General features: G+C 47.4%; 1 protein-coding gene across 4 annotated transcripts in view; it reads left to right on the top strand.

Moving 5' to 3' along the window:
- VPS13D (vacuolar protein sorting 13 homolog D) overlaps positions 1-26,562 on the top strand; it is a 504,218-nt gene that overhangs the window by 78,696 nt on the left and 398,960 nt on the right. For all 4 annotated transcript variants that reach the window (XM_063943541.1, XM_063943538.1, XM_063943540.1 and 1 more), the window contains exons 15-19: positions 2,604-2,679; positions 10,014-10,184; positions 12,064-12,194; positions 13,236-13,368; positions 15,728-17,938. In XM_063943541.1, the coding sequence (XP_063799611.1) occupies positions 2,604-2,679; positions 10,014-10,184; positions 12,064-12,194; positions 13,236-13,368; positions 15,728-17,938 (2,722 nt within the window). The remainder of the gene's footprint in view (positions 1-2,603; positions 2,680-10,013; positions 10,185-12,063; positions 12,195-13,235; positions 13,369-15,727; positions 17,939-26,562) is intronic.

The following is a 26,562-nucleotide window of genomic DNA, read 5'->3' as shown; positions in this document are numbered from 1 at the left end:
CCTTATCGTGTAAGAGTCCCTTTTTAATTTTTCATGAGAATAGGGCGGAACTCCGTACAAGAGCAGATTTCCTTCCTAAGGCTGTTTCGGGGTTTAACGTAAACCAGACAATTGTGGTACCATCTTTTCAGGATCTCGCAGATGGGGACGTGTACTTGGATGTTGTCCGAGCTTTACGGGTATACGTACAGGTTATGTCGTCTTTCAGAAGGTCTGACCTTTTGTTTGTCTTAAGGATGGGCCAACGAAGGGTTGGCCAGCACCTAAGCAGTCTTTGTCTAGATGGATTAGACTTGCCATTCGGCAAGCTTATATTTCCTGTGGAAAACAGGTTTCGGTTCAGACGGGTGCTCATACCACCCGATCAGTGGGTGCCTCAGGGGCGGCTGCCAGAGGTGCTTCCACTACTCAACTTTGCAGAGCGGCGACGTGGACCTCAGCCCACACGTTCGCGAAATTTTACAAGTTTGATACTTTTGCGTCCGGAGACTCTTAAGTTCGGACGTTTAGTTTTGCAGGTCACCGACAGCACTCCCTTCCTGGGGGATAACTTTGGGACGTCCCCTACTGTATAGGACTCCAGTGTCCCCTAGTGGATGAAAGAGAAAAGAGGATTTTGGTACTTACCGATAAATCCATTTCTCTGAATCCTCTAGGGGACACTGGACGCCCGCCTCGGTGCTGTCAACCTGCTGCGTTCAAACTTCCTGTTCAAAAAGTTTGTACAAACAGTGTTAGTTTTTCAGTTAAGAGTTTTTCTTGGATGCTGTTTGGTAGGTTGTACGGTTCGGCTCCTCGCCATGTGCTATAGTGTCATGTCCTATTCTCTCGGTCAAATTTTCCAAACTGAGGGAGGAGGGATGTGAAGGGGGAGGAACCGATTGTGCCACACCTCCGGTTGCAAGCTTTACTCCCCTACTGTATAGGACTCCAGTGTCCCCTAGAGGATTCAGAGAAATGGATTTATCGGTAAGTACCAAAATCCTCTTTTATAAAAAAAAAAAAATGCGAAAAACTCATGTTGACCTATTTCCATGTCGACCTAGTAACCATGTCGACCTATAGACCATGTCAACCAATAGTGGTTGACCTAATGAGTGTCGACCTAAGTGCTGTCGACCTAAAGACCGGATACCGTCCTAGTCACGTTGTGTTGCGATTAAGATGCATTTTCAGGCAAAAAATGCCCGACGTTAGCAGAGTTACGGGACCTGGTGGCTTACTCATGACAAACATCTTGCGCTGCATGGCGTATTGAGGCTGGATGTAGGAGGACTCATCTGTATCTTCAGCAGAACCATCCTGGTGGTATAACTTACATACTGTACGTTTTGTGATCATGTTTGTACGACTTTTCTTTACGGTATGTTATCACATTGATAGATTTGTCCATATCAGTACTGCACAACACGGAAGTCCTACAGCACAATGAAGGCGGAATTCAATTGAATGCGATGTTGAATATCTCCGAGAATGAGTGCCTGGAGTTATTCAATTGGCTGTGCTATAAACCTGCGACTAGAGGATTTCTGTTTGCACCTGACTGAGGTGTGAGCAGAAATCCGACTAAACTAGTGCCGCAATACTAGTTGCTGACTTACTGCTTGTGGCAGCATCATATCCGGCCCTTAACTTGGAAGATGCTGACTAGCATTAGGCGTGGTAAACTGTATCTCCTGTCTTAAGTGCCTTGTGCGATGGAGACAGTGGAATAGCTCATCCCCGGCGCTATTCAAAATCGCAGTCAGTTTAATTCCCCCCTTAAAGTCTTTGAGGAATAGTTAAAATATACTGTTGCCGTTGGTGAGACCATAAGTGACACCATTTTATTCTTGCACACCAAGGAGTATAATTTGTAGTCTGGATTAAAAAAGGAAACCGTAATACAAGATTGGTCTTGTTTGTGTTTATTACAATTTACCCTTTTAAATCCAGACAGCGAGAATCCTCTGTACAAGGACTAAATATAATAGCCCGTGAGAAGCAGGAAGTACGGGATTTTGTGCCAGTCTGGTCGGATCTTTAAAGCGGCAATCATTTGCACGGCATAGCCAGGTTGGTTTTGCTGTGTAACTGATTGCTGCTTTAAAAATTCGTCCAGACTCGTATGAAATCCTGCACTTCCTGCTTCCCACAGGCAGTTATATTTAGCCCCATGTGTCTAGTGTTCATTCTAGCGCCCTGCACCTTTCAAAACACATGCAGTTCCTCTTTCCTGCCTGGGGTGTCGCTGTCTGCTCTGGTGCTTCTCAGAACACTCTGCTTGTATTTCAGCACTAAAATATAGATCTGAATGTGCTAAGAAGCACCAGAGCAGAGAGCGACACCCCAGGCAGGAAAGAGGAACTGCACGTGTTTTGAAAGGTGCAGGGTGCTAGAATGAACACTATGTGTCTATCCAAAAAGCCTGAAAAGGTGACACCAGAAAGAATGTATAGTATCCGTCAGGGGACCTCATAAATAGATTCTGTAACACCAGCAGTGCACATCCGCTGTATATAATCTGCCGCTTGCACATTTCATGCTGGTGCTAATTTATCCTATACTGCTGCATTGTGAAGAGACACAGAGTGTTTACAGCATTCGTTTTTCTTCTGTTTCAGCAAAAGGAAGTGGCCTGTGTAACCCCGCCATCCAGTGTACACGCGGGTACGCCAGACTTGCTCAGTCCCAGCGAATGTAAGTTCCCTGTTTCCGTTCTCAGATGAATAACTTATCATTTGTATTTTTATTCTAATTGTATCTGTGTGCCCGATTCAGAGATGGACGCAAATCGGATCGCTGCTGCGTCTGCATACGCGGCAGATGTGAGACGTTATGCAAATGTCGCAGGAGCCGTCTAATGCCCGTTGGGATGGCCGCTTCTGAGATCCGCTGCTTGCGTACAGTGACGCAGCATCAGGCGCACCCTCTGTCCCATCATCGGACCTCCCACTGATTCCTCAGAATGTCTGTCACAACCGAGATGCTGGGGCCAGAACCACTGTATCTGAAGACTCAGTCGCTTGCTTAAAACACGCCTGCATTTTAGTCCCCAAACGGTCCCTATCTGTCTATCACCCTGCGTCTAAACACACTCCATGCGCCATCGCAAGACCATTGCGATACGGCTAAGACGCTTGCTTAGTAGACAAAATAATGGCCATTTGCGAAAAAATCTAAACTCCGTCCACGTCTGGATCAGGCACCAATAGCAAAAGGCCTGGCACTATAAATTCAAAGTGAAATGATTTTCTGTTAAGAATGATACTGGTTACAGCCACTTTATCTGTCTATGCCATTCCTAGTTACTGTGTGTGACGTGGTGGGCTGTGCCACATTGGCTCTGCTCGCTCAGACACAGTTGGGAATGAGGTGCAGTTAGGCGTTTGTCACACGGTCAGTGCGCCTCAGCATAGGCACTGGATTGTACTGTAAGGCTAAAGGTATTTGCAGTGTACAGATGGAGCTGCACTCTAAGTGCGGCTTCATCGCTGGCGTGCACTCCCAGCGGGACTAGGCGATCCACGATTAGCATGGCTCCATCTGTATATGTTTGTTTTTTTTAAAACGGTTAATTCAACCTTCCACAGAGTCTATATGACATTAGACCCTCACTCGCTAATACTCCATCAAATATTAGTACAGGGCAGTCTTACTTGTTTTTGCTCTCGTCTCATAGAGTTTTGAGCCCCCCCCAAAAAAATACCAACCCCTGAAAACACTAGTTTCTCTATCGTCCTAGTGGATGCTGGGGTTCCTGAAAGGACCATGGGGAATAGCGGCTCCGCAGGAGACAGGGCACAAAAAGTAAAGCTTTTCCAGATCAGGTGGTGTGCACTGGCTCCTCCCCCTATGACCCTCCTCCAGACTCCAGTTAGATTTTTGTGCCCGGCCGAGAAGGGTGCAATCTAGGTGGCTCTCCTAAAGAGCTGCTTAGAAAAAGTTTAGCTAGGTTTTTTATTTTACAGTGATTCCTGCTGGCAACAGGATCACTGCAGCGAGGGACTGAGGGGAGAAGGAGTCAACTCACCTGCGTGCAGGATGGATTGGCTTCTTGGCTACTGGACATCAAGCTCCAGAGGGACGATCACAGGTACAGCCTGGATGGTCACCGGAGCCGCGCCGCCGGCCCCCTTGCAGATGCTGAAGTCAGAAGAGGTCCAGAATCGGCGGCTGAAGACTCCTGCAGTCTTCTAAAGGTAGCGCACAGCACTGCAGCTGTGCGCCATTTTCCTCTCAGCACACTTCACACGCGGTCACTGAGGGTGCAGGGCGCTGGGGGGGGGCGCCCTGGGAGGCAAATGTAACCTATATAAAGGCTAAAAATACCTCACATATAGCCCCTAGAGGCTATATGGAGATATTTAACCCCTGCCTGATTTCTCTAAATAGCGGGAGACGAGCCCGCCAGAAAAGGGGCGGGGCCTATCTCCTCAGCACACGGCGCCATTTCCTCTCACAGCTCCGCTGGTCAGGACGGCTCCCAAGTCTCTCCCCTGCACTGCACTACAGAAACAGGGTAAAACAGAGAGGGGGGGGCAAATTTATGGCGATATTTTGATATAACAAAGCAGCTATAAGGGAGCACTTATTATAAGGCTATCCCTGATATATATAGCGCTTTTGGTGTGTGCTGGCAAACTCTCCCTCTGTCTCCCCAAAGGGCTAGTGGGTCCTGTCTTCGTTAGGAGCATTCCCTGTGTGTCTGCTGTGTGTCGGTACGTGTGTGTCGACATGTATGAGGACGATATTGGTGTGGAGGCGGAGCAATTGCCAAATATGAGGATGTCACCCCCTAGGGAGTCGACACCAGAATGGATGCCTTTATTTATGGAACTACGGGATAGTGTCAACACGCTAAAGCAGTCGTTTGACGACATGAGGCGGCCGGACAATCAATTAGTGCCTGTCCAGGCGACTCAAACACCGTCAGGGGCTGTGAAACGCCCTTTGCCTCAGTCGGTCGACACAGACCCAGACACAGGCACTGACTCCAGTGGTGACGGTGACGAATCAACCGTATTTTCCAGTAGGGCCACACGTTATATGATTTTGGCAATGAAGGAGGCGTTACATTTAGCTGATACTACAGGTACCACTAAACAGGGTATTATGTGGGGTGTGAAAAAACTACCTATAGTTTTTCCTGAATCAGAAGAATTAAATGACGTGTGTAATGAAGCGTGGGTTGCCCCTGATAAAAAGCTGATAATTTCAAAGAAATTATTGGCATTATACCCTTTCCCGCCAGAGGTTAGGGAGCGCTGGGAAACACCTCCTAGGGTGGACAAGGCGCTAACACGCTTATCTAAACAAGTGGCGTTACCCTCTCCTGAGACGGCCGCACTTAAAGATCCATCAGATAGGAGGATGGAAAATATCCAAAAAAGTATATACACACATGCAGGTGTTATACTACGACCAGCTGTAGCGACTGCCTGGATGTGCAGTGCTGGGGTAGTTTGGTCAGAGTCCCTGATTGAAAATATTGATACCCTGGACAGGGACAATATTTTACTGTCGTTAGAACAAATAAAGGATGCATTTCTTTATATGCGTGATGCACAGAGGGATATCTGCACACTGGCATCACGGGTAAGTGCTATGTCCATTTCGGCCAGAAGAGCTTTATGGACGCGACAGTGGACAGGCGATGCGGATTCAAAACGGCATATGGAAGTTTTGCCGTATAAAGGGGAGGAGTTATTTGGAGTCGGTCTATCAGATTTGGTGGCCACGGCTACAGCCGGGAAATCCACCTTTCTACCTCAAGTCACTCCCCAACAGAAAAAGGCACCGACTTTTCAACCGCAGCCCTTTCGTTCCTTTAAAAATAAGAGAGCAAAGGGCTATTCATATCTGCCACGAGGCAGAGGTCGAGGGAAGAGACAGCAACACGCAGCTCCTTCCCAGGAACAGAAGCCCTCCCCGGCTTCTACAAAAGCCTCAGCATGACGCTGGGGCTTCTCAAGCGGACTCGGGGACGGTGGGCGGTCGTCTCAAAAATTACAGCGCGCAGTGGGCTCACTCGCAGGTAGATCCCTGGATCCTGCAGATAATATCTCAAGGGTACAGGTTGGAATTAGAGACAGATCCACCTCGCCGTTTCCTGAAGTCTGCTTTACCAACGTCCCCCTCCGAAAGGGAGACGGTTTTGGAAGCCATTCACAAGCTGTACTCTCAGCAGGTGATAGTCAAGGTACCTCTTCTACAACAAGGGAAGGGGTATTATTCCACTCTTTTTGTGGTACCGAAGCCGGATGGCTCGGTAAGGCCTATTCTAAATCTGAAGTCCTTGAACCTGTACATAAAGAAGTTCAAGTTCAAGATGGAGTCACTCAGAGCAGTGATAGCGAACCTGGAAGAGGGGGACTTTATGGTATCCTTGGACATCAAGGATGCGTATCTCCACGTTCCAATTTACCCCTCACACCAGGGGTACCTCAGGTTCGTTGTACAAAACTGTCACTATCAGTTTCAGACGCTGCCGTTCGGATTGTCCACGGCACCTCGGATCTTTACAAAGGTAATGGCCGAGATGATGATTCTTCTTCGAAGAAAAGGCATATTAATTATCCCATACTTGGACGATCTCCTAATAAGGGCAAGGTCCAGAGAACAGCTAGAGATGGGATTAGCACTGTCTCAAGAAGTGCTAAAACAGCACGGGTGGATTCTGAATATTCCAAAATCCCAGTTAATGCCGACAACTCGTCTGCTGTTCCTAGGGATGATTCTGGACACGGTTCAGAAAAAGGTTTTTCTCCCGGAGGAAAAAGCCAAGGAGTTATCCGAGCTTGTCAGGAACCTCCTAAAACCAGGAAAGGTGTCTGTACATCAATGCACAAGAGTCCTGGGAAAAATGGTGGCTTCTTACGAAGCAATTCCATTCGGCAGATTCCACGCAAGAATTTTCCAAAGGGATCTGTTGGACAAATGGTCAGGGTCGCATCTTCAGATGCACCTACGGATAACCCTGTCTCCAAGGACAAGGGTGTCTCTTCTGTGGTGGTTGCAGAGTCCTCATCTATTGGAGGGCCGCAGATTCGGCATACAGGATTGGATCCTGGTGACCACGGACGCCAGCCTGAGAGGCTGGGGAGCAGTCACACAAGGAAGAAACTTCCAGGGAGTATGGACGAGTCTGGAAACGTCTCTTCACATAAACATTCTGGAACTAAGAGCAATATACAATGCTCTAAGCCAGGCAGAACCTCTGCTTCAGGGAAAACCGGTGTTGATCCAGTCGGACAACATCACGGCAGTCGCCCATGTGAACAGACAGGGCGGCACAAGAAGCAGGAGTGCAATGGCAGAAGCTGCAAGGATTCTTCGCTGGGCAGAGAATCATGTGATAGCACTGTCAGCAGTGTTCATCCTGGGAGTGGACAACTGGGAAGCAGACTTCCTCAGCAGACACGATCTTCACCCGGGAGAGTGGGGACTTCATCCAGAAGTCTTCCACATGCTGGTAACCCGTTGGGAAAGACCAATGGTGGACATGATGGCGTCTCGCCTCAACAAAAAACTGGACAGGTATTGCGCCAGGTCAAGAGATCCGCAGGCAATAGCTGTGGACGCGCTGGTAACGCCTTGGGTGTACCGGTCGGTGTATGTGTTTCCTCCTCTGCCTCTCATACCAAAAGTATTGAGAATTATACGGCAAAGAGGTGTAAGAACGATACTAGTGGTTCCGGATTGGCCAAGAAGGACTTGGTACCCGGAACTTCAAGAGATGATCACGGAAGATCCGTGGCCTCTACCTCTAAGGAGGGACTTGCTTCAGCAGGGTCCCTGTCTGTTTCAAGACTTACCGCGGCTGCGTTTGACGGCATGGCGGTTGAACGCCGGATCCTAAAGGAAAAAGGCATGCCGGAAGAAGTCATTCCTACTTTGATTAAAGCAAGGAAGGAAGTAACCGTGCAACATTATCACCGAATTTGGCGAAAATATGTTGCGTGGTGCGAAGATCGGAGTGCTCCGACGGAGGAATTTCAACTGGGTCGATTCCTACATTTCCTGCAATCAGGATTGTCTATGGGTCTCAAATTGGGATCTATTAAGGTTCAAATTTCGGCCCTGTCGATTTTCTTTCAAAAAGAATTGGCTTCAGTCCCTGAAGTCCAGACCTTTGTTAAGGGAGTGCTGCATATACAGCCTCCTGTGGTGCCTCCAGTGGCACCGTGGGATCTCAATGTGGTTTTGGACTTTCTAAAATCTCATTGGTTTGAACCACTAAATAAGGTGGATTTGAAATATCTCACTTGGAAAGTGACCATGCTTCTAGCCCTGGCTTCTGCCAGGAGAGTATCAGAATTGGCAGCTTTATCTTACAAAAGCCCATATCTGATTTTCCATTCGGACAGGGCAGAACTGCGGACTCGTCCGCTTTTTCTCCCTAAGGTGGTGTCAGCATTTCATCTGAACCAGCCTATTGTAGTGCCTGCGGCTACAAGTGACTTGGAGGACTCCAAGTTACTGGACGTTGTCAGAGCATTAAAAATATATATTGCAAGGACAGCTGGAGTCAGAAAATCTGACTCGTTGTTTATATTGTATGCACCCAACAAGATGGGTGCTCCTGCGTCTAAGCAGACGATTGCTCGTTGGATCTGTAGCACAATCCAACTTGCACATTCTGTGGCAGGCCTGCCACAGCCTAAATCTGTAAAGGCCCACTCCACAAGGAAGGTGGGCTCATCTTGGGCGGCTGCCCGAGGGGTCTCGGCATTACAACTTTGCCGAGCAGCTACGTGGTCAGGGGAGAACACGTTTGTAAAATTTTACAAATTTGATACTCTGGCTAAGGAGGACCTGGAGTTCTCTCATTCGGTGCTGCAGAGTCATCCGCACTCTCCCGCCCGTTTGGGAGCTTTGGTATAATCCCCATGGTCCTTTCAGGAACCCCAGCATCCACTAGGACGATAGAGAAAATAAGATTTTACTTACCGATAAATCTATTTCTCGGAGTCCGTAGTGGATGCTGGGCGCCCATCCCAAGTGCGGATTATCTGCATAAATTGTACATAGTTATTGTTAACTAATTCGGGTTATTGTTGAAGGAAGCCATCTTTCAGAGGCTCCGCTGTTATCATACTGTTAACTGGGTTTAGATCACAGGTTGTACGGTGTGATTGGTGTGGCTGGTATGAGTCTTACCCGGGATTCAAAATCCTCCCTTATTGTGTACGCTCGTCCGGGCACAGTACCTAACTGGAGTCTGGAGGAGGGTCATAGGGGGAGGAGCCAGTGCACACCACCTGATCTGGAAAAGCTTTACTTTTTGTGCCCTGTCTCCTGCGGAGCCGCTATTCCCCATGGTCCTTTCAGGAACCCCAGCATCCACTACGGACTCCGAGAAATAGATTTATTAGATTTAAATAGATTCAAAATCCTCCCTTATTGTGTACGCTCGTCCGGGCACAGTACCTAACTGGAGTCTGGAGGAGGGTCATAGGGGGAGGAGCCAGTGCACACCACCTGATCTGGAAAAGCTTTACTTTTTGTGCCCTGTCTCCTGCGGAGCCGCTATTCCCCATGGTCCTTTCAGGAACCCCAGCATCCACTACGGACTCCGAGAAATAGATTTATCGGTAAGTAAAATCTTATTTTCGCTCTAATATCTGGCTACGTGCGGTGCAACACCTTGTGCGATGTCTCGACTTATCCTCGCGACTAATTGAATCTGCTGCTTACTGTTATGTACAGCTGATGCCGACTGATATTTGTAGTCCTAGGCCCAAGTGTAATAGCCTGTGGTTTTGGTGAGATAGCCGCTAGGTTCGTAGTGAGAAATAGTTCTAAGGCAGAACCACTTGGGTTTGCCGTAAAATGAATTGGCGTTTTAAATCAAGCTATCTCGCTAAAATTGCACTGCTGCCTGCAAATAGCAGGCTATTACATTTTGACCAGAGTCTCTGAAGTAAGCATATAATGCGGCAGGCGGCAGCCATTTCTTGGAGTTAATATTGATTCCTTTTACAGATTTAACCTTTTTTAATTTTTTTTTTTACATTTGTGATTCTTTACAGCTACCGCAGGAGATGACCCTGTATTTAAAATGTTATATGAGAAATATCCAGTTCACAGTGTGTTTGAGAGACGACTAGAAGTGAGCACAAGGCCGCTGAATATAATCTATAATCCACAAGCGATTACCAAGGTGGCAGACTTCTTTTACCAAGGGAAAGTTCACAGTTCAGGTAATGTGCAGCGTCTCTTCATATCCCCTAACCACCCTTTCCTCACACACTAAAGGTGAAATCTGACTATTAGACCTGCCAGCCAGATAAAATGTGTAGTAGCATTTAAGAAGCAGCTGATGTCTGTTATAGGAATATGTGGCTGACTGAGATAGGGACAGAACTAGGGGTGTGGCCTGGTCAGGAATGGAGTAGGACGCATTTCCTGTAGCTCTCCAGCTGGAACATCCTATCTTCACCCCTTGCTGCCAGCAGTTATCCCCGTCTGTCCTGCTCTACCCTGTATTCTCACCTCTAGTGTCCCCGGGCTTCCTGCTGTGTTGCTCCTGGGTTTGTGTCATGCCTGCCCCCTCTGGGTGGCGTGGACTCCGAGCCACTATTGTTGGATCTCCAGAGTCCCATCCCTGTGTGGTTCTCCTGTGTCCTTTTCCCAGCTCTGTGGGGTTTCTGTTTTCTCTCTGGTGGGTGCCTCCGCTCTGTTTCTCACTGGTCTCCCACGGCTGCATTACTGTGAGGACCTCCAATCCACTGTCATCTTGCTGGAGTAGTTCTTGTCCTCCAGCTGCAGCTGTTACTTGTGGTGTCTCTAGAGAGAGTCCTTGTGTTGGTCTGCCGGTGTCTGTCTCATGCTCCTGCGGCTGTGGTGGCCCTTGCTTTACTGCCATTGCTTCTGCTACACACTTCATTCTCCGGAACATTTCCAGGAATCCTGGTTGACCACCTCTTTTGGACAGGATGCATTTAATCCTCAGTTTTCCGTTGAAAGAACTCGCTGTATACCCTATCAGGATTGTGTATTATGGTCCTTTTCTTGGCTTAATGTGGACCTTCCGAATACAATATCTTATAGATATTTCCAGCTCCATCACACTCTCTGTGCTCAGTAGGAGTGGGGGTGTGCTGGTTCTATCCGAGTCACCTGTACATACCTTGCTCTGTACCCTTGTTTCTAGGAAGTGCATGTCCTAAGTTTACTCCTCCCTGGTGTTACGCTTTGGGGATGGTGAAGCTGCAGCCCCAAGGATTATGGTGGGAGTGTGATATAGGCCCTGTCAGGTGACTGGAAGTTTTTAATTGGCATTCCCTGTGCGGCCCAAGCTAGATTCAACGCTGTTTATTACACATGGTGCAAAGGACTCTGATGTGCTTTGCCTAGTTTGGGGGGATGACCTCCGTCTCCTGCGCTAAATGTGGTACGTCTGATGCTGACTTTTGCCATTTCCTGTGATGATGTTGGAATTTTGGTCTTTTGTCATACAATGTTTGAGAGAGACTGGAATTAGGGTTCTTCTTCTAGAACCACAAATCTGTGTGTTTTGATTGAGTCTTAAAGAGTCTCCAAATCTATATGTGTGTGTGTGTGTGTGTTTGTGTGTGTGTATGTATGTATGTATGTGTATATATATATATATATATATATACATATACATATACAACAGGCAGGGGTCCGGCACAGCCACTTGATAAAGTATTACACTGGGTGCCCTCACAAACGACTTAATGTACTGCAGAAACAGTACATTTATTAATTTTCCTCAGGACATACAAAACTTGTATGTCCTGAGGAAAATTAATAAATTGAAACGTTGACGACAGCATTGGAGGGGCTCCTGCTTACCTAATTTACAGAGTCCAGAGTGCCGTACATCTATCTGATAGATATATATATATATATATATATATATATATATCTATTTTAATTATACGCTCTCTTTTTCTGTTGCAAACGTTTTGAGTCCACAGTTGTTGTTTTTTAGTCTAGGTTACAAGTGCCCCGAGGGGTTCATGCTCTTTGTCTGAAGTTACTTTCACCCCTCCCCTGATCCGGGTATATGTTATTTGTACAGATATTTTATTTCTGTGCTTTGTGTTCTTTCAGGATTTGGATATCAGTCAGAACTTGAGCTAAGAGTGGCAGAAGCTGCCAGAAGGCAATACAATAAACTAAAAATGCAAACGAAAGCTGAAATTCGTCAGACTATTGATCGGTTATTGGTTGGAGAATTTATTGTAAGTTATTTATTAATCTTAATACGTCAGCAACAAATTGGTGACACTTTTTTCTGAGTTTTAGTATTTATTTTTTTTAGATACTAGTAAATCTATTTCTGACGGTTAACTGTTAGTAAAAAAAAAAAAAAAAAGCATGTTTTATGTTGTACATATTTCACGTAGATGTAATAAATTAAGTGTTAACTATGCAATAACCTATTTATATATGGGCGAGAAGTAGAGATGGTGCAGCAGAATAGTTTCAATTTTCAGCATATAATAAAAATTCAAGTGCTCTTGTACTAAATAATAAAAATATGCTCATCTGTTTAGCTGGGCATACACTATACAATTATATGGCAGACCACCTGTCCAATCTGTCTGGAATGAAAATCTGGTAATGTACAGTTGTGTCAGTTTACATCTGGTCTCCCTGCACGTTAAACAGCCCATCTAGTTGGCGTGACTCAGTGTCTTCCTGTGCGTCTTTTTTCATTAAAATGCGTCTTATTAGCAAAACGATTCAAATAAAACGCACAAGCAGATTATGCTGATTAAATTAATACGCGGCATGCCTATATTCTGTGTTCAACCGCGGCTGTATCTGCATATGAAATGCTGATACAGCAGTCGCATACAGAATATAGGCATGCCGCGTAACATTGTAATCGGCATAATCTGCTTGTGCATCTTATTCGCATAGCAATGTGAATAAAATTAATTTTCAGCAAAAAAATAAAAAATAAATACGTCCGACACTAACAGAGTTGCACAGGACCTATCAGCTTACTCATGCCAGGTATCTCCTACTGTGTGGCATATTGAGACAAGATGTACAAGGACACATCTGTATGGGAGCAAATGACTATCGAACATTTGATCTCAAACACTGGAAAACGGACAAAACCGATTGTTCAGACAAATTGGTTAAATCACGTATTTAACTAATTTTGTCTGAACAAAGATTTTGTCCTTTTAAAGAGTGTAGTCTCAATCCAGCTTAGTGGTAATATAAATGTATGAGGTTGTTGACTTGTTCCTCTTTTTGTCCCTCCACAGGAGAACAGTAGACGCTGGACGTTGCGTCTCGATATCTCTGCTCCTCAGGTTATCTTTCCTGATGACTTTTTGTGCCAGGATCCAGTTCTAGTAGTCGTAGATCTTGGGAGGATTTTACTTACCAACTCTCAAGGTAACAGGTTGGGTGCGGGAGCTTTATTTCTTATAGAGGTGTTTTTGACACCACAATCTTCCAGTATTAGCAGTACAAAAGTCTGACACCAGTACTGTGTTGTGTGGATCCTTCTGTTAATTGTGCGTGGCCTTCCACTTGCCTCCATTCCTCTTTCCACAGCATGACATTGCCCCTCCTGTATGTAGCCCTGTTCTCTCTATTGACTATCCTTCCTAAGAAGGACATTCCACAGTGAGAATCCACATCTTTTTTGTAGGACACGCACACTTCCATTTTTCCATATATGATCAAGGTTCTAAAACTACACCGAGTTCGGAAAGTCCCTCCGCAGCGAGCGCTGTCTGCCTGCAGATCTCTTCTGCAGATGTGGGAGGCCAGAGAGGGACATCACTTAATGTAGATAAGTCCATAACAAATTCTGATTTATTTTATGTTAATAAATGTTTAAAATCAATAATGTTTTCATATTACGTACTGGGGGGAGACTTGTACCCCTTTTCCACTGTAGCACGGGTCGCAGCCCCCTTTCACACAGCGCTCACCAACCCGGCATATTGCCGGGTTGGTGACGCTGCTAGTGACGCGGCAGGGGCAGCGCTGGGAGATCACATGATCTCCCAGCGCCGCCCTCCCATACACTGTGAACGGGAGCGCCTCCCGTTCACACTACACAGCTTACCGGGTTTAACACGTGTTCAACCCGGCAAGCTACCCAGAGCCGGATTAAGGGGGGGGCCCGGGGGATAAGGTACCCCGGGCCCCCCTTTCCAAAAGGGCCCCCTGCCACACAGCAGATCGGATCTCTCTTCCGATCCGATCTGCGGTGCTGTGCTCCCCGGCTCCCGTCCTCACTGCAGCAGCAGCTGCGCACAGACAGGACAGCTGAGCTGAGCGACGGCTCAGCTGTCCAATAATGTATCAATGAAACAGCCTGCGTGCACAGCCAATGACTAAGCGGCAGGCTGCTTCATTCATACTTTATTGGACAGCTGAGCCGTCGCTCAGCTCAGCTGTCCTGTCTGTGCGCAGCTGCTGCTGCAGTGAGGACGGGAGTCGGGGAGCACAGCACCGCAGATTGGATCGGAAGAGAGATCCGATCTGCGGTGTGGCAGGGGGGACTGGAGTGCAGGGCACATACATCCCATAGCGCTCTACCTCCCAACATACCCTACTCCAGTCCCCCCATACAATACACCCCATAACCCTCTACCCCTGCCACACACCCTATTCCCCCACATACACCCCATAATCCTCTACACCCCACAGCCTAGTCCTCGTGTTTACCCCACATACACCCAAATTCTCTAACCCCACCACACATCCTACTCCCACTGTCTCCCACATTCACACCCCATAAACTCCCTCCTAACCCCCGCACCCGCACCTGGGAAGGGACCTCCTCTGGGATATACAGTGGAGGGACGGGGACCAAAGGGGTGTCAGGTACAGGAGGCACAGAGGAGTGGGTATGTGAGGCTGACAAGGGGCATGGTATACAGCCGGCTCTAGGCTTGTGTTGTACCCCACTAGTCCCTGCGAGGCCCTGGGTGTGTGTGTGTGTGTGTGTGTGTGTGTGTGTGTGTGTATATGTATATATATATATATATATATATATATATATTTTGCCTTCTCTATTAGGGGCCCCACTCTCTTAAGTGCCCCGGGCCCCCCATGGTCTTAATCCGGCTCTGAAGCTACCCGGGTAGGATTCCCGGATCACTTGATCCGGGAATGTGCAGGAGGACCCTTTTCCACTAGGGAAAAACATGGGTAAATGCGCACCGCCGCGCAGTTACCCGTGTTTTAAGGAGCTAGTGGAAAAGAGGTATTACTTAGCACACAGTTACTGCAGAAGGACTTTTTGAACTCTCTGTATTGTTCGGTCATCTGTATGGATGGTATTTTTACTGCTATTGCCTGTGTACCGTTTAGAGTATAAACATCAAATGACCAATAATGATTACATTTGTCTGTAAAAATTTGTGTGTGAATTATTTTGTACAGCCCTTTGTTGGTTTTCACCATCAAGGCAAAAAGCTTAATGCTTGTTGTTTAACATTTCAGTTCATGCTTAGAAAGTAAGTGTCCTAATTTGCCCTAAATTCATGAGTAAGAGAATCTGTGGCTCATACAGTGGAAAAACAATTAGTTTCAGTGGAAATATCCCATGTTACAGTGTTGGTCAAGCTTCAGACATCAAGGGTCTCTGCAACCATTGCTGTGTGAAATTGAGCCCCAAGAATAAAATGTTAAAAGCTTTTAGACAATAAATATATGTAAAGCCTAATGCTTGATTAGCACTTGACAGATCAGAATAACAATTAATACCTTTTGCTTTTAATTCCTGTCCCAACAGATCATTGCAAACATAAGGCTTGTGATCTATCTGCTGAAAAAAATGATCTAAGTGATGATGAATACAAAACACCTCTAGCAACTCCTACCAGTAGCCCACCGCCGGAGGTTGCCGCCAGCGCTGATCCGGACGTGTCTAGTTACAGCGGGAGCGAGCTAAGCGAAGAACAGCTGGAAGCTTATTTATTGAGCAATAAAATGTATGAGAAATACTCACTGTCTTTTAAGGATTTGCAGATCATGGTTGGACACGTAAAAGACAATTGGAAACACATTCAGGACAATGAGGTTGGGCCTACTCACGTCGTAGAGAAGTTCAATGTCCACTTAGAGTTGGAGCGTAGGCTGATGTACACCTCTGACCCTCAGTATCCTGGTGCTGTGCTTTCTGGTACTCTGCCGGATTTAAAAATCCATATAAACGAGGATAAAATATTTGCTTTAAAAAAGTGCTTTACAAACTTGACCAACTCTGAAAGCAGAGCGGCAGATAATATGCTTCTTCGGAAGGAAAAAATATTCATAGATACCGAGAACCATTTGCGAATGCAGGACTCTGTTATGAACCTTACCCAGAGCATCATCACTCTTGAGCAACACACCAGGGAAGTTCTGGTTGAGTCAAAGCTTCTCTTAGCCGAGTTTAAAGTCAACTACATGCAGCTGGGTGTTGAAAGCTGTGGCCGTTATATTTCACTTCTCAAAGTATTTGGTACTAATGCCCATTTTGTAAAAAGACCGTATGACGCAGAAGTCTCCCTGACTGTCCACGGTCTTCTCATGGTGGACACCATGCAAACTTACGGCTCTGACTTTGACCTTCTAATGGCTTCACACAAAAACTTGTGCTTGGATGCCCCAACTGGAAGCCTTCGTGAAAGCAGAGCACAGTCTCCGGTCTCTGACACCAATGACCTTTCACCATCAAACCCTTGCTTAGTAAAAAATAAATACAATTCATCTGAAAACATCTCCTTAAAGGATCAAGAATCTCTCATAAAGCTGGAATACCAGTTTGTTAGTTCCGAATGCCCTTCAATGAATTTGGATAGCTCATTGCAAGTGATGAGCGTGCAGGTCAATAATCTAGACATCATTCTTAATCCAGAAACAATGGTAGAGCTTCTTGCTTTTCTTCAGAAATCTTTCCCCCGAGACAATGACGACGTCAGCCCTCAGCCTTTGAAAGCGGACTATGAAAACAGGTTCAGTGACCAGGAGTTTTTCCAGTCTACGTACGAGCAGAACACCCAAGTAGCCATTGATATCCACAGACTAAACATTCTTCTCTTCAGGACCGTTACCACGCCTGATGGAAAAAGCAGTGGAAGGAAAATCGCAACAGCTAGTATTGGAGGAACAAAGGTGAATGTGTCTTTAGGAAGCAGGTTTGCGGTCAACGGCTCTCTCGGTTGCCTCCAGCTGATGGACCTAGCACAAGAGTCTTCAAAAAACAAATATGTGATAAGTATAGGCAACGTAGCCGCTTATGATAGCCAAGTAAGCGAAGCAGAAACTTTTGAAAGTATTTTCGGCACAAGAGACAACAACTATATCCCAATGGAGGCTTTAAGCTTTACATTTATTGAGCAGTCCAAAGAAGAATTTGCCCTCAATCTGAAAATGGCATCTTTGCATTATAACCATTCAGCCAAGTTTCTGAAAGAACTGACCTTGTCAATGGATGAGCTAGAAGACAACTTTCGGAATATGCTGAAGAGCGCAGCCTCCAAAGTGTCTTCTGTGCTGGCCACCAAAACGGCAGAGTACAGTGAAATCGTTTCATTGTTTGAACCTCCACGTAAACATCGGGACTCTGCGCAGGATGAAGCGGATGAATATGATGGGATTTGTCCTCTGAATGCTAAAATTGATACTGTAAAACTTATTTTAAATATTAACATAGAGTCTCCGGTTGTGTCGATACCTCGCAATCCTGGTAGCCCGGAGCTTCTAGTTGGGCATTTAGGACAAATATTTATTCAGAACTTTGTGTCAGACGATGACCAGTCACGAAGTGACCGGTTACAGGTGGAAATTAAAGACATCAAGCTCTACTCTTTGAACAGCAGTCTTCTTGCTGGACGCAAGGAATTCCGATGTTCAGAATCTGAATCATCGTGCCCAGTATCGGGTTCAGCAAGTGTGAACAGCCAGGAAGAAACGCAGTTTACCCGTCATGATTTCTTTGAATCACTGCAAAAGAATCAAGGTGAGTGAGGTTTTTTCAATGCGGACACTCATTTCAGTTAAATACTTCTCATAATCAGCTGACATTTTTTATGTATTAGCTCCTTGGGGTCCGTGTTTTACATAAAAACAGACTACCTTTTAATATCATTATATTCACATCTTTTAATGTCATGTGAAGCTTGGTGACTTTTAATATAATTTTCTTACATACTAATGAGTAAAGCATTTTATAGTTTTATTTTTCTGTGGTATAGTATTCCTCATCATACAAGCATGCAAATTATGTTTCTATTACTTAATACCAAGACAGTGGCAAATGCAGAATTTCTAGAAGGGGGTTTCTGCAGAACATTAGAAAAAGTGCTGGGGAGTGGTACAAGGATCCAGTAACGACCCTGGACATTAATGTAAACAATGTTCTTTTGTACACTGGATATTGTATGGAATACAGTATTAATATTTAACACTATAGGCTGTATCAAACATTTAAATAATATAAATAAGTGTCAGGAAAAGGTTAAACATACCATAATAAAGAAATACACAATCATAATAGAACCAGTACTGTACTTTCTAAGCACACACTCTCCCACATCATGGTAAGGCTTCTGTCTCTTCTTCCTGGTAGCTACTCTCTGGTCCAGTGCACTGACAGAGGACTCAGATCCACACACACAGCAAACTTTGTAGAAGGAGTTGCTACCACTGGGCATGTGCAGCAGCTCTGCTCTGCCCCTTATACTGCATGATGTGGGGCAGCACTAGTGATCATATTATATACCAATGCCATTGTTGTCATAATTTTAGCCCCTGGCCGAGAAAAGGGGGGTTTCCGGGCAACCGGAACCCCCCCTGCGTTTGCCTATGCAAAACTAGTATTTTTGACCCATCATTCGCAGAGTTGCTAGCTACAGCCTCAAGTTCCCACCTCTGTCTCTGCAGCCTCATGCCACCCCGTGTCTCTGCAGCCTCATGCACCCCGTGTCTCTGCAGCCTCATGCACCCCGTGTCTCTGCAGCCTCATGCCACCCCGTGTCTCTGCAGCCTCATGCCCCCTGTGTCTCTGCAGCCTCATGCCCCCTGTGTCTCTGCAGCCTCATGCCCCCTGTGTCTCTGCAGCCTCATGCCCCCTGTGTCTCTGCAGCCTCATGCCCCCTGTGTCTCTGCAGCCTCATGCCCCCTGTGTCTCTGCAGCCTCATGCCCCCTGTGTCTCTGCAGCCTCATGCCCCCTGTGTCTCTGCAGCCTCATGCCCCCTGTGTCTCTGCAGCCTCATGCCCCCTGTGTCTCTGCAGCCTCATGCCCCCTGTGTCTCTGCAGCCAGCCTCAAGCCACCCCGTGTCTCTGCAGCCTCATGCCCCCTGTGTCTCTGCAGCCTCATGCCACCCCGTGTCTCTGCATCCTCATGCCCCCTGTGTCTCTGCAGCCTCATCCCACCCCGTGTCTCTGCAGCATCATGCCACCCCGTGTCTCTGCAGCATCATGCCACCCCGTGTCTCTGCATCCTTATGCCCCCGTGTCTCTGCAGCCTCATGCCCCCTGTGTCTCTGCAGCCTCATGCCACCCCGTGTCTCTGCATCCTCATGCCCCCTGTGTCTCTGCAGCCTCATCCCACCCCGTGTCTCTGCAGCATCATGCCACCCCGTGTCTCTGCAGCATCATGCCACCCCGTGTCTCTGCATCCTTATGCCCCCTGTGTCTCTGCAGCCTCATGCCCCCTGTGTCTCTGCAGCCTCATCCCACCCCGTGTCTCTGCATCCTCATGCCACCCCGTGTCTCTGCAGCCTCATGCCACCCTGTGTCTCTGCAGCCTCATGCCACCCTGTGTCTCTGCAGCCTCATGCCACCCCGTGTCTCTGCAGCCTCATGCCCCCCCGTGTCTCTGCAGCATCATGCACCCCCCTCCCCCCCGGTGTCTTTTCAGCTTTATAACACTGTGTCTCTTTCGTCTCTGTTCCCCTTCCATCTGTTGGTCATCAGACACCCCTGTCTCTCATCTCTGTCCTTCACCACGTGGTTGTTTAAAGGACAGTGATGGTGCGGCATGCAAGGGTTGTGACAGCTGCACTGAGCGGTATCCTCCCTCCCCACACTTCCCATCTCTGCCCCTACATCCCCCAAATATCTATTTATACTAGCCATGCCAAGTTGCCTCTGCTGTGGTGGTCCTACACTATATGATAGTAGCACCTACTTTGGGTCATATGTTTATGTATTATTAATTTGAGAGCCAACTTACCTGGAGGCCTATTGCAGTGTGCTGGGGGAATCTTGTTTGTTTTCTCTTTCATCCACTAGGGGACACTGGAGTCCTATACAGTAGGGATGTGAAGCCTTGAACCGGAGGTGTGGCACAAGCTTAAATTAGCATTGTCTGCACAGCCGGCTCCTCCCCCTTCACATCCCTCCTCCCTCAGTTTGAAAAATTGTGCTGGAGGCACAACGTGGAGCACTTGAGCTCCTGACTAAAAATCTAAAAGGGGCTGCGTAACCCTAATAAAGGGGGGACAAAGCTACCTGATTTCAGAGAGACAAAGATCCCTATTGAAGGGACCTGCATCTCTCCACAGGAGATCCTCCAAAATCAACTAATAGTGAGTACTGGTCGAACAAGCTTAGGCTAGGGACTTCCAGTTAGTAAAAGTATTTTTTTTTTCTTTTCTTTTCTTTCTCTCTCTCTTATAACTTTAATGTGAATACTGTTTAAAACTCCCTTGTATACAGCTAATCAGGGAGGAAGGGCAGAGCGACGGTGGCCGGCGCGTGGGGGACTTAGTGCGGCGCAGGACTCAGCCTGTCTTCCCTGTAAGCAGGGGGGGACGGCGGAAGCGGCGCGCTGCACAGTACAAGAGACCCACGGGCAGAGCGGAGCACAGGCGCCGCTACGGGAGACGGACCCGTCGCGCGCGCCAGCCGGCGGCCCCAGGGCGAGCTGCACACTACAGTGACCCACGGGCGGAGCGGAGCACAGGCGCCGCTACGGGAGACGGACCCGTCGCATGCCAGCCGGCGGGTCCGGCGCGCGCTGTATAGCGGCGGAGGGGGAAATCAGTAAAAGCACTTAAGGCACTTCAATGTTAATAACAGTGCGGCAGGCCACATCTTTTTATATGAACTTACATTAGTGGGGGCCATGTTTATTCGTTTTGGCGCCAGGCTGAGGTGAGGGATGGGTCCTCCCCCTCCCCCACCAGTAGTGTACATAAGGGAAAGTTTATTAATAAAGGAATTAACTCCCCCTGCTGCACGGCCTGGATAGTGCATGCATTAAGATAGTAGAGAGAGGGTTAGGCAACAGCTCCCTCTGCTGGTGTAATGTATATAGACAATATATGAGGATCTCCTGATAAGTAATCAAACTTTACAAATTATATTTTCAAGGGACGTCTGTTTCAAAGATCCCGGAGAAAATACACAGAAGCAAGCCAACTCTAACATCGTAGCTGATTTACAGTTGGGGTGTGAGGGTTGCGAGTCGGCTGGTGTTTTATTTTTTATTTAAATTTTTTTGACCTGTTCCTTTTATAGAGAAAAAGGGGACAGGTAATTCCAGCCGGATCCAATACCTTCGCTTCCGTCATCTCCCAGTCTTTCTCTTCCTAGTTTAAAGGGTGAAAGCGCTGCGTAATACCCTGGTAAGGGGTTTTAAAAAAGAAAAACAACATGTCTAAGGCTACCAAGACCTCAAAGACCTGCTATGTTTGTACGAAATGTAACAAGAAGAGCACGCGGGTTGGCAGCTCCGGGGTGTGCGACTCCTGCTTAGACAAGGACGCTCCACCTGGGAGCAGTGCTCTGGCTAAGGCTTGGGAAGACAACCTTGCTAATAGAATCTCCAAGGACATGGCAGAATCCCGCAAGCAGCAATCAGAATGGGCTGCGGTATTCTCAAAGACAATGGAGGAATTTCTCATTAAGTTAACACCGCCCGCACACGCTGAGACGAGTGTGCGCAGGGCTGTTAAAAGAACTCTTCCTCTTATACCAGAATCTGAGGAGGAAGAGGGTTTGCTTCTGGATACGGAAGAAGGTGAGTTAATTGAACCTAACCTAGACGCCGATTTTCCTGAAGAAGACTCTGCGATCTCGGGTCTGGATTCCTTAATTGACGCTGTAAAGGACATCCTAAGCTTTAAGGAAGAGGAAGTCCGGGAGCCGGAAGATTTTGATTTGTTCGAATCCCAGAAGCCGCGTTCAGCAGCGTTCCCCATTCCTAAATCCCTCCAATCTCAGATGGAGGAGGCTTGGAAATAACCTGACCAACGTTTTCAATTTCCGAAACGTTTTCAGGTAACTTACCCCCTACCTAAGGGTGTAATGGACAAGTGGGAGTCTCCGCCGGTAGTGGATGCTTCACTAGGAAGATTGTCAAAGAAGACAATCTTGCCAATTCCTAACGTAACTACTTTAAAGGATGCGTCCGACCGTAAAGTTGACACGGCTTTAAAATCAATGTTTGTAGCAGAAGGTGCAGCGCAGAGACCTGCGATCGTCTGTGCTTGGGTCAACAAAGCCATGGGTGCATGGTCCGGCCGTATTGTACAAGCTATTGAGGAGGAAAATAGCTTAGAAGAGATTACACAGCTGGCGGAACACATTCGAGAATCTGCTTCATACTTGTGTCAAGCTTCTAAGGATATTAGCAGAATAGCATCGCGCATATCTGCATCGGCCATATCGGCTAGAAGGATTTTATGGCTCAGAGAATGGCAAGGTGACTCTGACACCAAGAAGGCGGTAGAATCCATTCCCTTTGGGGGTGAAATGCTGTTCGGACCAGAGTTGGACAAGTGGATTTCGCAGGCTACAGCGGGGAAGTCCACTTTTCTGCCCACTCCTTATACGAGAACCGCTCCACAAACTAGGAGAGGTTATTCGGGACCATCTTTTACTTCATTTAGATCACAGTCCTTTCGAGCCCGAGGTAGGGGTTTCGGTGCACAAGCACGCGGGGGCAGAGGTAGAGGCCGCTCGCAGGCAGCAACCAGAAAGCAGGATAAACCTGCTGACAAGACCGTGGCATGACGGCCTCCCAGCTCACCTGGGGTTCCCCTTGGTGGGCGGCCGAATGGAAGGTTTTCAGGACATCTGGGCCAAAACCTCACCAGAACTTTGGGTAAACAACTTAATCTCTCAGGGATACAAACTGGAATTTCAACAGAGGCCTCACAGTCAGTTTTTTACAACAGGATTGCCTCAGTGCCCTCAAAAAGCAAGGGCACTACGGGCAGCAATTCACAAATTGCTACAAGCAGAGGTCATTATTCCGGTTCCCGCTTCTCAGAGAGGAACGGAATTCTATTCCAATCTTTTTGTCGTGCCAAAACCAGACGGGACGGTCAGACCAATACTCAATTTAAAAGTTTTCAACCAGTTTTTAAGAGTCTACAGATTCAAGATGGAATCAATCCAATCAGTCATTGCAGGCTTAGAACCAAGCGAGTTCATGGTATCCATGGACATAAAGGATGCATATCTGCATATCCCAATCTGGACTCCTCACCAGGCTTACTTACGGTTCGCACTGGTGGCGGAGCACTACCAGTTCCGGGCTTTGCCGTTCGGTCTAGCGTCAGCCCCAAGAATTTTCACAAAGATCATGGTGGCAGGACTGAGACTGTTGGGGGTCACGATTATGCCTTATCTGGACGATTTACTGATCAAAGCTCCATCTCAGAATCGACTGCTCAAGGATGTTCAGACATCACATCAATTTCTAATTCAACATGGATGGATTGTCAATTTCCAAAAGTCCAACCTCATACCGACTCAACGGATTCAATTCCTCGATCTCATCTTGGAAACGGTCCTATTACGTGTGTTCCTACCAGAGAGCAAGGTACAGGACCTACAGAGATTAGTGGCTCAGGTACTGAGGACGCAGACCGTTTCTCTGCACCTCTGTGTGCAACTTCTCGGGAAGATGGTGGCGTCGTTCGAAGTTCTCCAGTACGGCAGACTTCATTCCCGACCATTCCAAATGAACCTCATTGCTCAGGGAGCAGGCTCGCACTGGCTTCTCCATCGGAGAATCCGACTTCAACCACAAGTACGGGTCTCCTTGACATGGTGGTCGTTACACAAGAACCTTACAGCCGGAAAGAAATGCGGCATTTGGGATTGTAAGATCCTGACGACGGACGCCAGTCTCAGAGGTTGGGGAGCTGTCCTAGAGGACCATCAGTTTCAAGGACGGTGGACGCTACAAGAAAGCAAATTACCAATAAATATCCTCGAACTAAGAGCAGTCTACAATGCCCTTCTCTTAGCAGAAGACCTAGTCATGAATCAACACATCAGGATTCAGTCGGACAATGTCGCCACGACGGCTTACATAAACCGTCAAGGAGGAACAAAGAGCAGGATGGCGTTAAAGGAGGCCACAAAGATCTTGTTGTGGGCAGAAAGAAGAGACATCATTCTCTCCGCAGTGTTCATTCCAGGTGTGGAGAACTGGGAAGCAGATTACCTCAGTCGCCAGGACATGCATCCGGGGGAGTGGTGCCTTCATCCACGGATTTTCAACATGATTGTGAGAAGATGGGGTCTGCCTCAGGTGGATCTAATGGCGTCTCGACAAAACCATCAACTGCCCAGATATGTGTCAAGAACTCGAGATCCAGCAGCAGAAGGAGTGGACGCATTAACACTTCCTTGGTGTTACAGGAGGGTTTACATTTTTCCACCTTTCCCACTCATACCCAGGGTTCTGAAAAGAATAAAGCGGGAACGAGTGTGGGTCATTCTAATCGCACCAGATTGGCCCCGCAGGAGTTGGTACACCGACCTGCGAGGGTTACTTGCGGAAGATCCTTGGAGGTTACCTCAGAGAGAGGACCTGCTATCTCAGGGACCGTTCCTACACCCCGATCTGAACAGGCTGCGTTTGACGGCGTGGCTATTGAAACCCGGATCTTAAGAAACAGAGGGATCCCACGAACGGCCATTCCTACAATGATTGCCGCAAGGAAACCGGTCACAGCCAGGCACTACTACAGGATTTGGAGACGGTACATGGCTTGGTGTCAGGAACGGGGATGGAATTCATCTAACTTCCATTTATCGCGTCTTCTACTTTTCCTTCAGGCCGGTCTAGAGGGAGGACTCAGATTGGGCTCATTGAAGGTTCAGATTTCGTCTCTCTCCATCCTTTTTCAACAGCGGCTAGCATCCTTGCCAGAGATTCAAACCTTTTTACAGGGGGTTCTGAGGATTCAACCCCCTTTTCGTCCTCCCACGGCACCATGGGACTTAGGTTTGGTGTTAGAATATTTGAAGTCACCGACTTTTGAGCCGTTGACAAGAACAGACCTGAAATATCTTTCTTGGAAGGTCACGTTATTACTGGCCTTGGCTTCGGCTAGGCGGGTTTCTGAGTTGGGAGACTTACCCTGTAAGAGTCCTTTCTTAGGTTTTCATGAGGATAGGGCGGAACTCCGTACAAGAGCAGACTTCCTACCGAAGGTGGTGTCGGGGTTTCATGTAAACCAGCCAATAGTGGTCCCATCTTTCCAGGGTCTCACAGATGAGGACGTGTCATTGGATGTTGTCCGAGCTTTACGGGTATACGTACAGGTTACGTCGTCTTTTATAAAGTCGAACCATTTGTTTGTTCTTTATGATGGGCCAAAGAAGGGTTGGCCGGCCTCTAAGCAGACTTTATCCAGATGGATTAGACTTGCCATTCGGCAGGCTTATATTTCCTGTGGCAAACAGGTTCCGGTTCAGACGGGTGCTCATACTACCCGATCAGTGGGTGCCTCGTGGGCGGCTGCCAGGGGTGCTTCCACTACTCAACTTTGCAGAGCGGCGACGTGGTCTTCAGCCCACACGTTCGCGAGATTTTACAAGTTTGATACTTTTGCGTCCGGAGAATCTAAGTTCGGACGTTTAGTTTTGCAGGCCACCGACAGCACTCCCTCCCTGGGGGAAAACTTTGGGACGTCCCCTACTGTATAGGACTCCAGTGTCCCCTAGTGGATGAAAGAGAAAAGAGGATTTTGGTACTTACCGATAAATCCATTTCTCTGAATCCTCTAGGGGACACTGGACGCCCGCCTCGGTGCTGTCAACCTGCTGTGTTCCAAGTTCTTGTTTTAATCAGTTCGTGCAAACAGCGTTAGTTATTCGGTTAAGAGTTCTTGGCCGCTGTTTGATATGTTGTACGGTTCGGTTCCTCGCCATGGGCTATAGTGTCATGTCCTATTCTCTCGGTCACATTTTTCAAACTGAGGAAGGAGGGATGTGAAGGGGGAGGAGCCGGCTGTGCAGACCATGCTAATTTAAGATTGTGCCACACCTCCGGTTCAAGGCTTCACACCCCTACTGTATAGGACTCCAGTGTCCCCTAGAGGATTCAGAGAAATGGATTTATCGGTAAGTACCAAAATCCTCTTTCTCTGATGGCCTAGTGGATGCTGGGAACTCCGTAAGGACCATGGGGAATAGACGGGCTCCACAGGAGACTGGGCACTCTAAAAGAAAGATTAGGTACTATCTGGTGTGCACTGGCTCCTCTCTCTATGCCCCTCCTCCAGACCTCAGTTAGAATCTGTGCCCGGCCAGAGCTGGATGCACCTAGTGGGCTCTCCTGAGCTTGCTAGAAAGAAAGTATTTGTTAGGTTTTTTATTTTCAGTGAGATCT

The sequence above is a fragment of the Pseudophryne corroboree genome, chromosome 10 (genome assembly GCF_028390025.1).
Source record: "Pseudophryne corroboree isolate aPseCor3 chromosome 10, aPseCor3.hap2, whole genome shotgun sequence".
NCBI classification, from domain to species: domain Eukaryota; kingdom Metazoa; phylum Chordata; class Amphibia; order Anura; family Myobatrachidae; genus Pseudophryne; species Pseudophryne corroboree.
Note: the sequence above shows the minus strand (reverse complement) of the source record. Positions and strands in the feature narration are given on the sequence as shown.